Here is a 15,853-nt window from a genome sequence, read left to right as displayed (position 1 = left end):
CTCATTTTCTCTCAGTATGCTGAGACCCTGTCAGAGCAGCTTCAAACCTTAAATCCCTCTTTTTCCAAATGCTCATAATTGTCTGTCTCAGATGGATGTTCCTGCAGTTGCTGTTGCAGGACAATCAGCCTATTAGACTTGCTGTGCATTTCAATGGATTCCCAGAATAATGTATTCAAACAAAAAGGGCTCATTTCAGCTGAAAATTCATGCGGTAACATAGCTCCAAACATGTACTTTGAAAACTTAAATGTCTCCAGTATTCAGGCCTGGGCCTTTAACTATTCACTCCTATTCTATGAGCTTTTAACCACTGTGTAAGAAATAACAGTGTCATTTTGCAGAGGTAGCATTTGTCTGGACTTACGTGAGGGGCAGACAAACTGTCTTCCTTTACAAGAAATTGTGTATACCTTCAGGAAGGAACGTTCACAAAGAGGCTGGTGTGTGTTTACTTAGGGGCAGCATTTAGTCCATAAAAAGCAAATAAAGAGAAGATTATTCTGAAAGGCAAGTGTACAGTGACAATGACTAATAAAGATTAGATTAAATAGCTGCAAGATTGTGAGGTTATTGATTATTGTTGACAAAAGCATGAAATTGCAGCAAGCCAGTCAGAATCATTTTGAACATCTTTTCTCCAACAAGGAAGATACTTCCAGTTCTTACCTTTGCTATATATGTGTGTATATATATATACAGACAGGAGGGACCTGAAATATGACTACAGCATCTTAGTAGGTGGATCTAACTTGTCAGTGTCTTCATCTAGTTGAATTCTTTAAACATTATTGCAAATGTCACTGTGGTAATGTACTACTTGGTAGCTCTGAAATGTGCTGCTGTCTTAAAAATACCCTTGAGGTGCCCTGACTTGTAAAGTAAGCTGGGTGACAAACAGTGTAATACGAAAGCATTTTCACATTAATTTATTTTCTCCTTTGACTGTTTTGGTACAGTAGAATTCTAAAATTACAGAGTGTTCCTTCTACACAGTATTATTTTTCGCACAGCAACCCTAACCTGTGGCATGAGAATGGCTAATTCTGAAGTCGGTGACTTATCTGAAGTACTCAGAGCTGGAGGATCAGTCACGCAGGCCAGATGCAGTAGCTGGAGTTGTAGAGAAGATCAGCTAATTCTCTAAATGCTTGCTGGTGGTAAATGCAGGACTGTCATATTTGGACCTCCAGAGATTGTATGCAAGAGACAGCAATACCATTACTGAGTTTGCAGTGAAAATTGTGCTGAAATTTGCCGCAGAAATTTTTGAGTAACTTAGTACATTTTAAAGGCTTTTTATCAGGTTTGGGGTGGGTGTGTGGATAAAGGCCAGAACTTTGGACATATACAATACTCAACTGTTATTTCAGGTTTATCCAAATATTCCAGGGAGGTAGTAGAGTTACTGTCCCTGGAGGTGTTCAAGAGGAGATTGGACGTGGCACTTGGTGCCATGGTTTAGTAGTCATGAGGTCTTGGGTGACAGGTTGGACTTGATGATCTTTGAGGTCTTTTCCAACTGTATTGATTCTATGATTCTGCAATTCTCTGATTCTCTGATTCCTTGACTTGCCAGTGCCATGTAGTAGAAACACCAAATAAAGATTTTAGCTGTGGTGTGTTCTGTATTTTAATTCTGCTATATTCTTATGATGTTTTTCTGTGGTCACAAATACCGTGGAACAGTAAGGGAATGCCTTTTAAAAAAATCCAGGTCTATGTTTTGACCTGAACCTGATCCAGTTACAGCTGAATGCATTCTGGAGAAGACTGCAGAGGGTCTCTCTCTTTGAAGTATGCTCGCTCTTAGGTCAGTGGGACCTGATGTTTGAGGGCCTGGGAGGATGCACACAGGTTTTAATGCTCCTTGTGCTGGAAGTGCAGGAATTCTGAGATTGAAACTGTTGAATCAGGTGATTCTTTCAATGCTTAAAGTGCAAGTGACTGAAGTAATGATGGCTAGAAGAGGAGGTGAATTGATTTGTTGGGAATTAGCAAGGTGACCAACATAGTGGTGCAGCTCAAGTATCTGCCCATCCTGGCTTTACAGTGCATTTTCCTATTGTGGGTGCAGGAGTTTCTTTTCATTTCTTTCAGTTTACTGGCTTGAGTCCTTAGCATGAGTAAAGGTGGCTGAGCAGTATGTATGGGTAAGAAATGCTGTGCATAAGGTGGTTTTTTTTTTAAACAGGTGAATAATGGGCATGCAGAAGTTTCTGTGTCAATTCAGCTAGATTATATATGTTAGAAGTTAATTTATTTGTGCTTTTCACATTTGTCTGGGAGGAATGCCTGGGACTGATTTTGAGCTGTGGAGCTGGTGACTGAGATCTGAAGACCATGAGCACTGTCTCTGAATGATCTTGCTTAGTAGTCCCACTATTTCTGAAGAAGTATCACTACACATTTGGATGTGAAAACAAGTTCACTATAAAGCAGGGGAAGACTGAACTCCTTTTAATTTCTTATGGTTTTCTCAGAGTAAAATTGCCAAGACTTCATTTTAGGAGTGAAAAGGCAGATTAAAAAAATCTAAAACATTGAGGAAAAAAAATACTGTTTTTTAAATAAAAAAGCTAATTTTTCACATCCTCCTACCAGTTTTCCATGTTCCCTTTCACTGTACCTGTCTTCCACAAAACTCCTAAACCAGGAAGATCAACACTTTTAAGACACAGTAGCAAAGGTGACCTAATGGATTAGGTGGTGCAGCAGCCATCTGGCTTTCAAAGCAGGAGATGCTTTCTTGCATAAGCACAGCCTGCCTTTTGAGAGACAGAGACATCTGTCACATCACAAAAATTTTGCCTTCTTTGGTGTGTCTCTACTCTGATCCATGCATCTGCCTCCCCACCTGGATGCACCAAAAGTAGTTTTGTTTGCAAGGCTTGTGAATAACATCACCTTTTAAGCCAATGAGTGTGGGTAGATGAAGTAAACAAAAGTGTAATGTTAATGAAAAAAAAAAATATTTTGACCTGTGTCTATTTGTGGCATGCATCAGCCTTGGGTTACATGAGGCAAAAAAAGTGAAGATGGTTCTCTTTTGGATTTGTGTGTGCACCTGTGTTTGTTCCCTCCCTTTCCTGTTGGGCCTCATCAGCCACCTGCACAGAGAACGGCAGGTGTGTGCACAGATATTCCAAGGGCAGTTTTGCAAGGTTAGTTCCTAGTACACACAAATGGAAAACACTGTGGGCAATAAAAGCCACGACACTATCAGTGCTTTTATTGTAAACATTCATACCATGTGTTTACTAAAATATTTTACCAGTGGTAATTTGGCAAAAGTCAAGTGAAATACATTGCTGATAAAGAGGAGTTTGTTTGCATCATTTGTAGAGGCATTTTTGGTTAATATTGTTATACATGTGGGTATGGAAATAAAACATTAAAGCACATTTGTAACAGCCATAGTGGTGTAGAGTTAATGTAGCTCCTGAGTCTCCCTGGGATGCAAAGCACACATCTCAGAGGGGAGGCAAAGGCAGCAGCTGCTGGTGACTGATTTTCTCTGTAGCCCCTGTCCACCTGCTTGGACCAGATCAGGTCCTGCTAGCACTCACTGGTAATTACCCGAGGCACAGGGCAGGGCTCACCATGGTGACTAGCAACTTTTTAAAACACAAATTGTTTTCATTTTTTTGCAGTACTATTGGCTGTGGAGTAAGGGCCAGGTTGTGGTATTTTTGCTTATGAAATAGGGTAATTTTCCTGTATCAAAGAAAGTGGTTCAAAAGTCTTTCACTGTTGGAGGAATGGTGAGTGCTGGGAATTGTTTGCCTGTGCAGCTCTGACAGCTTTATGCAGAAGGGCTTCTGCATCTACAGAGGAGTCTCCCACCTCTGCTCCAGAAAAGAAATTAATGAAAGGACTAAAAGACCATTTTGGTTTAGGTGTTTTGCCTTTTAAAGGAGGGAGGCAGAAACTAATCTCTCAAGGGTTTTTTTAAGCTACTTAAGTAACAATTTAGAGGTATCATCACTAACACAGAGTGTTTTATTTTATGGACAAAGGTGCTAATGGAGCTGTTTAGACTGGATATTTTAGATAAACTTTTGAGTGTGCCTTCCTGGGTGTACTTTTGATAAGTTAAAATTTGGAGGAGTCATTTATTGCTAAGTTGAACAAGAGTCATGCTTAAAGCTAGTTAATAAGTACCAAGACAGTCCTCTGATTTACAGTTGTTCATGGTTTGATCTTGCTGTCATTTCTATCAGATGAAGAACTTAACATATAAATTACTAACTGTATCTATGAGATCCCACCTTCTAAACAACGTCTTGCAAAATCCTAAGCACTATATTCCAGCTCTGCAAAATGGCTGTACTGGAAGGGTAAAGAGGATCTTTGGTCTGACAAATTAAAAGCTGTGTTTACATATGGTGTTATTTCACCGTATGTATCAAGGTTGCTAGCATCTTGCAAGGCAGCAATTAGCGCTATCTGGAGTAGCTTTGTGTGGCTCTAGTATGATCTGTTTTCTAAATGAAAAATGATGCTGAAAGAGCTGGCTGCAAACTAAGGGAAAGATTTTAGAAAAGGGGGGTGGGGTGAGGGTGGGGTGTGCCTTTCTGTTTACAGATGAAAATATATCTACCGTTCAGAATAGAAACTCTTTGAAATACAACTTTTAAGATTTGAAATGCCACTGGCAAACATCCGTCCCTGTTTGTAGTAGATGAATTGTCAGTGCACTAAAATTTAAATCTCTTCTGCCCTTCTGTTTAATATATTTTTTTTCTTCTAAAATGGTATCACACCACTGTATTTGGTGTCTTCAACATTAGGGATCAGCTACAGTGACTAAATTGAGTTGCTAAAGAAACAAACCAGTCAAGCTTGTAGCTGTTGACCTGTTAGCTGCTTGTGCTTCTTTCTTATGTTTCTTTCTGCACAGCAATGGCCTGCATTCCATACATGAAGTGGAAAGAGAGAGGATTGGATTAAATAGCTGAAAATGTCATGTCTATGGAAATGATATTGTCTGATTACTCCTTTATTTCCATCCTGTAGATATATTTTTATATGCTCAGAACTACTGTCTTTAAGACACAGTAGCGCATTTTTAGCCTCTGTGCATTTCAGATTCCTGTCATTTCCCCATTGTTTATTTCCTTTGACATTTCTAACCCTTGCTATTGAAATTCTTGTTTTGAACCTGTTCATTCTAGATGCCAGACCAGTTCGATCAGACAGTGGTGCTCAACCAGCTGCGCTATTCTGGGATGTTGGAGACAGTCAGGATTCGGAGGGCTGGTTTCCCTGTCCGGAGGCCATTTCAAGACTTTTATAAAAGGTAGGCACAGTGACTTGTGCCCTTCAGATGTGACACAGGAGTATTAAATCAGCATTGTCATGTTGAGTAATAAAGTGAAAATCTTATAAGATTGTTATTACAAGAGAATCATATTGCCAAATCAGAACTTGTCAATCAATACTTCTTGGTTGCTAGGTATAAAGTCCTCACGAGAAACTTAACTCTGCCTGAAGATGTAAATGAGAAATGTGCCGTCCTGCTTCGTCTGTATGACAACACAAGCACTGAGTGGCAGCTTGGAAAAAATAAGGTAAAATAATCTGTGCATATTGTGGTGCTGGTGTTTATACAAAGCTGAAGGAACAGGATTTGAACTGTGTAACTGTGGAGATGTAATAGTAATTACTTCTAGACTTTAAAGAAGCTGTGCATGCCTAATTGGTGCTCTTGAAACACTTACAGCAACAATTAATGGTTGTGCTGAGTCACTAGCTGTCTGAGGCATCTACACACTGACTGGTGATTTCACTCATGGAAGAAGAGCCCACTTGAATTTCCTGCCAGTGCTCACAAGTGGTAGTGCTGATGAGGAACGGAACTTAAAACATGCTGGGGCAGGACTGTTTAGAAGGGCATGTAGTGACAGGACGAGGGACAATGTTTTTAAACTGGAGTAGGATATTTATGATGGACATTAAGAGGAAGTTCTTCACAATGAGAGTGGTAAAATTGTGGAACAGATTATCCAGGGATGTGGTTGAGGCCCCATCCCTAGAGATGAATTCAAGATCAGCCTCAATGTGGCCCTGAGCAGCCTGATGCAATTGGAGGTGTCCCTGCTCACTGCAGTAGGGTTAGACAAAGATCACCTTTGAGGGTCCCTTCAACCCAATGTACTCTGGATCTGCTCAAGAAGAATTTTATCTAATGTTCTTGTGGCAGAGTTGAGATCTAAATGTCTTTGCCATCCTAGTCTGAGTCTTTTTCAGAGGTAATTGGACCTCAATGTGTGTCCCACAGGACAGCCTGAATCTTGCTCACAACTTCTTTCTCTTTCAAAAACAAACCAAAACAAACCACCCAAAATTATTTCAATTAAAATAATAGATCTTTTTTTTTAGAAGTAAACTAATCCAGATGGTTTTACATGTGTCTTTTTCAAGTTTGATTTTGAACAACAGCTGTGTGCAGAGCTTCCCTCCTTGCAAATTTATGCTCTTGGACTTTTACAAATTAGGTGAAAGCATTGTGTACTCAGGAGAAGATTCCCCACTGCAGGATTTGAGATTTTCTAAACATTAAAAATGCCTCATGCAAAGGACTAGAGAGTGGATTACTGTAATGGGTTGGGGCAGACCCCCTCCCCACCACAGGCAGAAATAACGACTCAGGCAAACGGATTGCAAAAGTGATGAAAGTTTAAATAGGAAAAAAACAATAACAAACAACAATGAAAGTTTTACAGAGGCCCACAAGCACCATGACAAAGAGAGAGATCCCAGAACATACCCAAGAACATCCCATCCCCACCTGGGGGTACACCCAAACCCCCCCCAGGGCTCTTTCTTCCCCCCCCAACCCAGCCTTGGGCCTTAGCAGGCCCAAGGGAGGCAGCTCACGCCATTTTACCTAGGCAGCAGCAGGGGACGAAAGAGCAAGTGCAGACCCCGCATGGCCTTTTTATAGGGGAGCAGGGCATTATGGGAATGGAATACCTGGTCCCTGTGACCACCCCCTGGGCTGGGCCCACCGCTTGGGACCTCCCAGGTGTGGCCTGCGCAGTGGCATCTGGGCCAGCACCCAGCCTAAACCACGACAATTACATACATACATACATTGCTGCCAAGGATCATTCTCCAGGCCTCTCCAGATGGATTTCCCTTTCTTCTCTGGGTAACTTGGGCTGGCATTCCCACTATAGTGTAGTGGAGAGAGAATAAAAAAAAGATCCAGAAATAAAGTCTGATGAATTGTGTGAATTGATAGAACTATGTGTGATTGACAGTTCTACTGTTTGTTAAATTGTGAAAAAAACTCTCTCATTGCCATAAGGTTAGCAAAAATATTTTGTAAAATCTGATGGATTTCTGTGTGAGACACCCTTCCTCCTCATCATTGTCTCCCCACAACACCATGGTTTTGAAAGGTTTTCTTCATTCCTCTGTACGCTTAAGGAGTTTTGGAGATGATATTGGGAAGGTTGGTTTAATCAGAATAGAATAGAATAGAATAGACCAGACCAGACCAGACCAGACCAGACCAGGTTGGAAGAGACCTTCAAGATCATCGTGTCCAACCTATCATCCAACACCACCTAATCAACTAAACCCTGCAACCAAGCATCCTGTCAAGCCTCACCCTGAACACCCCCAGCGATGGCGACCCCACCACCTCCTCGGGCAGCCCATTCCAATGGGCAATCACTCTCTCTGTGTAAAACTTCCTCCTAACCTCCAGCCTAAACCTCCCCTGGCGCAGCCTGAGACTGTGTCCTCTTGTTCTGGTACTGGTTGCCTGGGAGAAGAGACTAACCTCTGCCTGACTAATCAGTTGATTAAATCAGTTGTTGAAGTACTCTGATGAAAATTGAAGTCATCTTTTATCTTATTTTTGTAGACTATGGCTTACAAAATAATACAGTGATAATGTTTGGCTGCAGAACTAGGCAGTGCTTCTCATTACACTTTCAGTGTAGTATATTAACTGTATTTATGCATGCACCCTGGACAGTACATTGGTATTTTAGGGACATAAATTTATTAGGACCTGAAACTGTTTTAACCAACTGCTCATCAAGACCTTGGCAAGAGCCAGAGTTCTGTTGTAAGTTCCCTTACTGGGGCCTGGGCTCATCCCCTGCCAGGAGCTGCTTGCACATTTGTAAGAATCTTCATAAAGAGCTTATTGTAGAAGAGAACAAGAGAACACTGATATCAGGCTGAACTTGGGCACTATTCTCCCTGTGTTATTTAAAAAGGGTACTAACAACATTGTAATGTTTTAGCTTCAATATGATATTTTCATGTCTTTTACATCTCAAGCTGCAATGCACCTGCTCAGGAACGGCTAATCCCTGGGCTTAATATGTGTTTAACATCCTTTTCTGTTTTAAGAAGTAGCTGTATGCCTTTCTAAAGAAGAATTTTGCTGTGTTTTTAACAAAGCCAGTGTGTGTAGAGCAAAGAAAGGTTTTCCAATGAGTGAAAGAAAATGCTTTTTCCATGAGTAAAAATACTCTATAGAAAGAGTTGCCCAGTGCAACTTGGATACTGGAACTTTGAAGTACTCTGTGATCTATGGTGGTAAAATGTAGTCTCTTTGTAGCTACATCCAAAACTCAAAACTGTGCCTCCCTTGAGGAGTGATGCTGCTTTAACTTTCATGGTGGGTTTCATTGCCCCATAAACACAAAGGAAAAATCTATCTTTTTTTTCTATTTGAAGACCCCAACAAGTCTATGTTTTTCTTCATTGTTGTTGTCATTGTTTGTTTGGGTTATTTTGTTTTCTTATTCTTGTTTTTCTTGGGGTTTTTGTTGGTTGTTTCACAGCAAGAAAAATCGAAAACACCTTAAGGAAGCATTTCCACTTTTAGAGTAGTGCACTTTCCTCATTGCCATGTTGTGGTGTGCAGCCTGGCTCTCCTCACGGTTAATCGAACTGTCACTGAATTAGTTATTTCCAGCTCCTCTGTCTTAGGCAGCAGCATGACAGGCTATTGCCGCCTATAGCTGATACTAGCAGATTTAGCCTTCAAAATGGAAAGGTTGTGTACTCCTGGCATAAGCACTGGCAGCGAATAGCTCACCACTGTGTGAGCATGCAGTAAACAGCAGATGTCAAGGCAAGTGGAAGAGGGAAGCTGCATGCCCTTTGCCTCTGCTTGGCTGGAGAAACAGTTGGATTCGCTCAATATAGGTCCATGCCGTGTGCTAAAGTTGCCTCCAAGAGGCACTAGGCAGTCCAGGCAAATGATCCAGGTCAGTGCTAGGATTGAAAGCCTAGGGCATGACCTGTTTGCAGGGAGGGCAGACAGCTGTAATGCAGTGTCTGGCCCTGGCAGATGTATCCCTATGTAAACTGCTGGAAAACCCAGTTAAATCAACCTGAATATGAAACCACTTTCATTTCTGCTTACTTCTGCAGGCTTCTAGCAATGTCTTTTGGAGGAAAGAGGCTTGTAAGGGGTTGTGGAGCTTGATGTTACTGTGAAACAGCTAAATTATCAGGGTAGTATTTCTGCCCCTCAAATCAGGAAGTTCATGCTAAGCCCTACAACTTCTTTGGTCTCTGTTATTTGTGAGTGGGAAAAGCTGTTATGGTGTTGATTTTTTGAAAGTCCTGCTACTAGTTACAGTGTCCATTAGTGTAATCACACACACACAGAGTCAGGGTCTTCCCAATGAAATCCAAAGTTAGAGGATCATCTGCAGGTGTTAGCTTTTGAGAGAAAACATAATTTTTAGTGTTTTGGGTTTTTTTTCCTGTTGAGAACATGTTATGTTTGTTTCTGAATTAAAGCTGAGGCTTGCTGCCCAAACTGACATTGGCAGCACCTTGGCTATCCTTTACATACGGTGCTCTCTGCAAGTTGTTAAAGCCAGATGTTTTCTTGTGTAGGTGTTTCTTCGGGAGTCCCTGGAACATAAGTTGGAAAAACAGCGAGAGGTGGAAGTCACCAAGGCAGCAATGATTATCCGAGCACACATCTTAGGTTATGCAGCCCGGTAAGTGACTAGACCACAATATTAATAATCAGACTTTGGAATAAATGGGTGAGGCATCGCGGAGTTAAATCCTTCTCACAACTCATAACTTTTCCTAGGGACCAGGCATCCAAATCCTGTATGTGGCTTTTGAAAATACTAGCTGGTGTCTTTGCCAGACCAATGACTAAAACAAAACCTCAGGTGGCTGCCCCAGGTTGCCAGCTGAGAGTCAGGCTTGTCTTTGCTTTGTAAAAAAAGAGAAGACAAATGAGACTACACAGTTTGGTTCTTAAAAAGATATGATATTAGGTAACAGATTAATGTTTCATTTGTTTACCTGGCTTCATGTATAATATACTAGGTAGAGTTGCTCATCCCATTTGTTTATTTCTCTTCTTTTTCTACAAATCAGTTGAGGACTGTTTAAAGAAATTTGTTTGCATAATGAGGTAATTTTTCTTCATGTCTATATTAGTCATGTCCTTATTTTCTGACCAGTATGTTGCTTAAAAACTGTGCTCTTTTCCTAATGACAGAGCTATCTTGGTGTTCATGCTCTTTCCTTTCAGAGATGTAGGATGACTATCCACGTATATTCTTTCTTGGCATGCATGCACACAAACCTGTTCTTTTAGCATCTCTTTGTCAGGGGCATAAGAACATGTAAGACAGGTAATGTGCATTTCCTTAATGAAGACACCGACAGCACTGTCATAGAAATTAATTTCTTTCCTCTGAAAGGGAGGAGAATGTGAATGAAAATGAGGAAACCACCACAGAACTCACTATTGCAGGTCACCATGTCAAGGACCTTTTGGGTCCAACTGTTCATTACTTCCTCTTTTCCTTAAAATTTGGACCTTTTTTCTTTCTCTCCCAGAAAGCGATATAGAAAGATTCTCTACTATGTGATTGTGCTACAGAAGAACTACAGAGCCTTCAGTGGTAGAAAAAAGTTCCTGTGCCTGAAGAAAGCAGCCATAATCCTTCAGAAGCAGTGGCGAGGCCAGCTTGCTCGTCGTATTTACAGGGAGAGACTAGAGGAGAAGTGGAGACAAGAGGAGGAAAGAAGAAAGGAGGAAGAAAGGTGCAATATGCTGGCTTACATCACTCCTGTCTGTACCCTATTAGGTTTTTGTCTGAATACCCTTTATTTCAAGATATTCTTGATCAAGTGATTTTGGAAACCTTTCCTTCTTTCACTAAAAGGTGCACGTAGCTGTCACAGTAGTTTCATCTTTGCAAAGGTGCCATCAGTCACTTTATTTCTGACTGCCTTTTCCATGTGGCAGATAAGCTCAGTAAGTTGAGCTATTGCCCAGCTGAGGTATGAGTTGAGCTTGGTTTACTAACTTATTTTCTTCCCTTACTTTTAGGGAAAGACAAAGGCAAGAAGCAGAGCGTCTTGCCCAGCAGGTAAATGACATTTTTAATGCTTTCAGCCTTCCCATTTATTTGAGTATCTCAACCCAACCATTAAAAAAATAAAAGGCATCTGTGGCATTTAAACTAAACTTATTACACGCAGGTAAAGCCAAAGGAAATTTGATACAGTTGTTTGCATGGAGATTTCACCTCATGCTCCATTTAAATTCTGTCAAGGACTGAACTTTCTGCATGTACTTGAGTGTTCCAGTATCTGTGAGCAAATGTCATCATGCTTTCATTTTTCTTTTTTCTTTCATTTCCTTTTCTTTCTGATGTAGGGATAAAGGTCCTTTTAAAGTGAATAGCATAGCATAGCAGGAATATAGTGCTTTACAAATAAACTTTTTAAAGGAATCTTGCATTGAGGGAGTTCATGTTACTTTTTTTGTTTTTTAAATTTTATGTCAAATGCAGGCTGAAGAAGAGAGGAAGAAGCAGGAACTGGCTGCCATTCAGAAAGCCCAAAAGGAGGCAGAGCTGAAACAAAAGGTGGCAAAGCAGAAAGAAAGCAGGCAGGTGGAAGAAATCTTACGTCTAGAAAAAGAAATCGAAGACCTGCAGCGTGTGAAGAAGCAGCAGGAGTTGTCCTTAACAGAGGCTTCGTTACAGAGACTGCAGCAGCTTCGAGATGAGGAACTCCGGCGGCTTGAGGATGAAGCATGTCGAGCAGCCCAGGAGTTCCTGGAATCTCTGAACTTTGATGAGATTGATGAATGTGTCCGAAACATTGAGAAGTCTCTCTCTCTGGGCAATGGGTATCCTGCTGAGCTGACTGAACAGACTGGAAATGCCTGCAGTGAAAAGCCCAATTTTAACTTCAGCCAGCCATATCCTGAGGAGGAGGTAGATGAGGGCTTTGAAGCTGATGATGATGCATTTAAGGATTCACCCAACCCAAGTGAGCATGGCCATTCTGATCAAAGAACCAGCGGCATCAGAACAAGCGATGATTCCTCAGAGGAGGATCCCTATATGAATGATACTGTGGTGCCAACAATTCCTGCTGCCAGCAATACCATGCTTATACCTCCTAGCCATGACACAGTCAGTCTCCACAATTCTTCAAGTGGTGAATCCACATACTGCATGCCAGAAAATGTATCTTGTAGACCCCCAAATTCCGTTGAACTTATTTCTCCCGATGGAGACTATGATTACGACCAAGACGATTATGAAGATGGTGCTATTACTTCTGGTAGCAGTGTGACCTTCTCGAATTCGCACAGTAGCCAGTGGTCACCAGATTACCGATACTCAGTGGGGACATACAATAGCTCTGGAGCATACCGATTTAGCTCTGAAGGAGCTCAGTCTTCTGTAAGTATCATTTTTTTTATTATCTAATAACTGTTCCATGCTTTCTGACTTTTTTTTTCCCACCGCTTTGCAGCCACAGAGTCACTATTGCTGTTTTTACTTATGTCTGTCTTGTGTAGTTTGACTTGTTTAAAGTGTATATGGACATAGTTGTCTGTTGCAATCCAGATGCCACTGGGGTCAGTGCATAGGTCCAATGGTGCTTGCAGTTCTAGGCTTATTCAGGAATATGGTTCTATCAGTTTTAATGCAGAACTGTACATTATTTGGCAAAGAGCTCAGAGCATGGCCTTGGTTGTGTAATTCCTAAGCAAAATTTTTCTCTGTGCATTTGGAGTTGGGGAAGCATGGTGAGAAACTGGTTTCAGCAAACCCAGATTCAGTTGTGCATGTAGGTTGAAATAGTGTGGAGAGTAAACTTCACATGATGGCAAATGTTAAAATTATTGAGGCAGACACTCATACTGAGGAGCTCTTTATAGTGCCCTTCATGGTGGGATTTACTCCCACAGATTTTTTTTTTTTAAGAATATGATTTCTTCTACCACTCACAAAATACTTCTGAGAGACAAAAAGAGAATGTTCACACTAAAAAGCTTATTACAGTGGGGGTAATGGAAAGCAATCCAAGAGCCATTTGGATAAGTTGACATTACCCAAGACATTTTTGGCTGTTGAGAGCTCATTCCTGTTGCATGATTCTAGATTTTTGTCAGAACAGAATTCTGATCATTCAGGGTGAGGGTGGAAGACAGCTATAACCAGAGCTTGGGGAATATGTTTCACTTTCAAGACTTTTCTAAACCGTTATCCACAGCATATCAGTTACACAGGGAGGCAGGACAGTGTGGCATACCCTGGCCATGCTCCTGCACAAGGATAACTTCCTGAGCAGCTGCAAAGCTGTTTCATAGATTCATTACATGACGTTAGGAGTAGTGTGTAGTCAAATAGTTCATGCTCAAACTTATTACACTGTACTCCTTCCTTTGTTAGCTGGATGAAAAACCATACGAAATCATATCCTTACAATACATCATAAAAAAATGTATCAGAAGACTTCTAAACCAGTTAACTTCTAAACTCTTTCCTGAGAGATCATGTCACCTTTATTTTGTTTCTTCTGTAGTTTGAAGACAGTGAAGAAGATTTTGATTCCAGGTTTGATACAGATGATGAACTTTCCTACCGGAGGGATTCAGTCTATAGCTGTGTCAGCTTGCCCTACTTTCACAGCTTTCTGTACATGAAAGGTACTGGATGAATCAGAACTCGCTAAATACACAAAGTAACCAGAAATATTTATTATGCCTTGCATTCCAGTTTCTGGAGAGTTAAGCTATAGCTTCTTACTTTATTGTATATAGGTTCTTATTTTTTAAAGGGTGATGAAATAGTAACTTAATTTGAGCTGCTCTCAAACTAAGTTACTTGCAGTGGCTTACTTCTAGAATTGTCTTTTCCTCTCAACAAAGGAACAACAACATTTTTGGCTGCCACTGTTTTGTTTGCTGTCTTGTAAATAATGTAATATCTAGTATAAATACAAGAAAATAACTCACAAGTTTTACTACATTTTGGGGAAAGCTGATTCATGCTCCCAAAACCTTTTCATAGAATCAGTATTCCACATTGCAGATCAGTTTTACTGACCTCAGTCAACTCTTATTTTGGACCTGAAAGTTCAACAGAAGGTTGTACAGCAAAAGGGCCTGACAGACTGAAAAGAGTTCTCTGGCTAAGATTCTTGGTTTTATCTTTTGATGATTGATAGTAAATCATAATTTATGAGATAATAATATATGAGACTCATCACTGTAGCATAATTTACGTTCCTGGAATTGGAACAGTGATGAATGTGCACACAGCTATGTTTGCATGGAAAATAATGCAGGTTTTGTGGAATGACAGGAGTACGTTGGTTTGGGTAGGATTTTTATGTCTGTGATGTAAATATGGTGAATGATGTATTGTCTACCATGTAGCCACACTTTGGCATGATTGAGCTCATACTACTGTACTTTCTACTCTAGCTTTTTCAAGTTTTGAGTTAATTGTTATTTCCTACTAACCTGGAGAGAGAAAGACTCTAACAGTAGCCTTTTCCTAGGTTATCATTGACATACATTGAAAACAGCATTAAAGATCTGGTTCTCATATGCCCTAAGACTTCTAAATTATTAGTTATATATGTCACATATAAGTATATATAATTGTATATATAACATATATTATTTTATTATATAAAAAGGTATTATAAATTGCTGTTCAAGGGTCTTTAGATTGTTAACAATATTGGTAGCCTTAAGGATATACAAAAATAAGATCTTTGGTGTCTTAGCTTACAGGAGAAACTCAGTGTAACAGCAGCATTGATGGTCAGCATCTTCCATCTCTGGCTGGGTCACAGATTCTGGTTTGTGTATTATAATTGTTTGTCTTAACTATGTATAAACCCACATCTGTCATTCTTGCCAGGTGGCTTAATAAACACATGGAAGCGACGCTGGTGTGTCCTGAAAGATGAGACCTTCTTGTGGTTTCGTTCCAAGCAGGAAGCACTTAAGCAGGGTTGGCTTCACAAAAAGGGGGGTGGATCATCTACGCTTTCCAGAAGAAACTGGAAGAAACGATGGTTTGTTCTCAGACAGTCCAGGTTGATGTACTTTGAAAATGACAGTGAAGAAAAGCTAAAGGGTGCCATTGATATCCGAACAGCCAAGTAAGTTTATATGTTTTTATGTTAGATACGGTTCCTCCTACATGGGGCTTGATCTGGGAAGATGTTGAGTGCCTTGCCTTCATATTCTGTTAATTCAAGTGTGAGTCTGTGGTGAAGGTAATGAAAGCAGATGTCCTCACCTGGCTCTCTCTTAAGTCTACCGAGTGCTCCAGAGCTAAGCCAGTGCCAAATACTTCAGAATACTGCTGCTATAATGAACTCATTTATGCTTTCTCCCAGACTAGAGGCCCTACTTAGCCTGTAATGATTCCCAAGGCAATTTGTGGCATGTTGCCAAGTCTACAGCTGCAGGCAAACCTAGAATGGAGACGGTGGAGTTAATAGGCCTTAAGTATATTGAAATCAGCATGGGTCAAAGCTGCATCTTCTGTATGCATTTACAGGTTTTTTCATG

The 15,853-nt window shown here is 40.6% G+C and overlaps 1 protein-coding gene across 1 annotated transcript in view; it reads left to right on the top strand.

Moving 5' to 3' along the window:
* The window catches only part of MYO10 (myosin X), a 134,312-nt gene that overhangs the window by 94,964 nt on the left and 23,495 nt on the right, over nucleotides 1–15,853 (top strand). The window contains exons 19-26 of the mRNA XM_054163998.1: nucleotides 5,178–5,302; nucleotides 5,459–5,573; nucleotides 9,883–9,989; nucleotides 10,852–11,058; nucleotides 11,348–11,387; nucleotides 11,814–12,716; nucleotides 13,846–13,969; nucleotides 15,195–15,438. Coding sequence (XP_054019973.1) covers nucleotides 5,178–5,302; nucleotides 5,459–5,573; nucleotides 9,883–9,989; nucleotides 10,852–11,058; nucleotides 11,348–11,387; nucleotides 11,814–12,716; nucleotides 13,846–13,969; nucleotides 15,195–15,438 — 1,865 coding nt within the window. The remainder of the gene's footprint in view (nucleotides 1–5,177; nucleotides 5,303–5,458; nucleotides 5,574–9,882; nucleotides 9,990–10,851; nucleotides 11,059–11,347; nucleotides 11,388–11,813; nucleotides 12,717–13,845; nucleotides 13,970–15,194; nucleotides 15,439–15,853) is intronic.

Source organism: Dryobates pubescens, chromosome 9 (genome assembly GCF_014839835.1).
Source record: "Dryobates pubescens isolate bDryPub1 chromosome 9, bDryPub1.pri, whole genome shotgun sequence".
NCBI classification, from domain to species: domain Eukaryota; kingdom Metazoa; phylum Chordata; class Aves; order Piciformes; family Picidae; genus Dryobates; species Dryobates pubescens.
The sequence above is the reverse complement of the archived record's forward strand: the minus strand, read 5'-3'. Positions and strand labels throughout refer to the sequence as shown.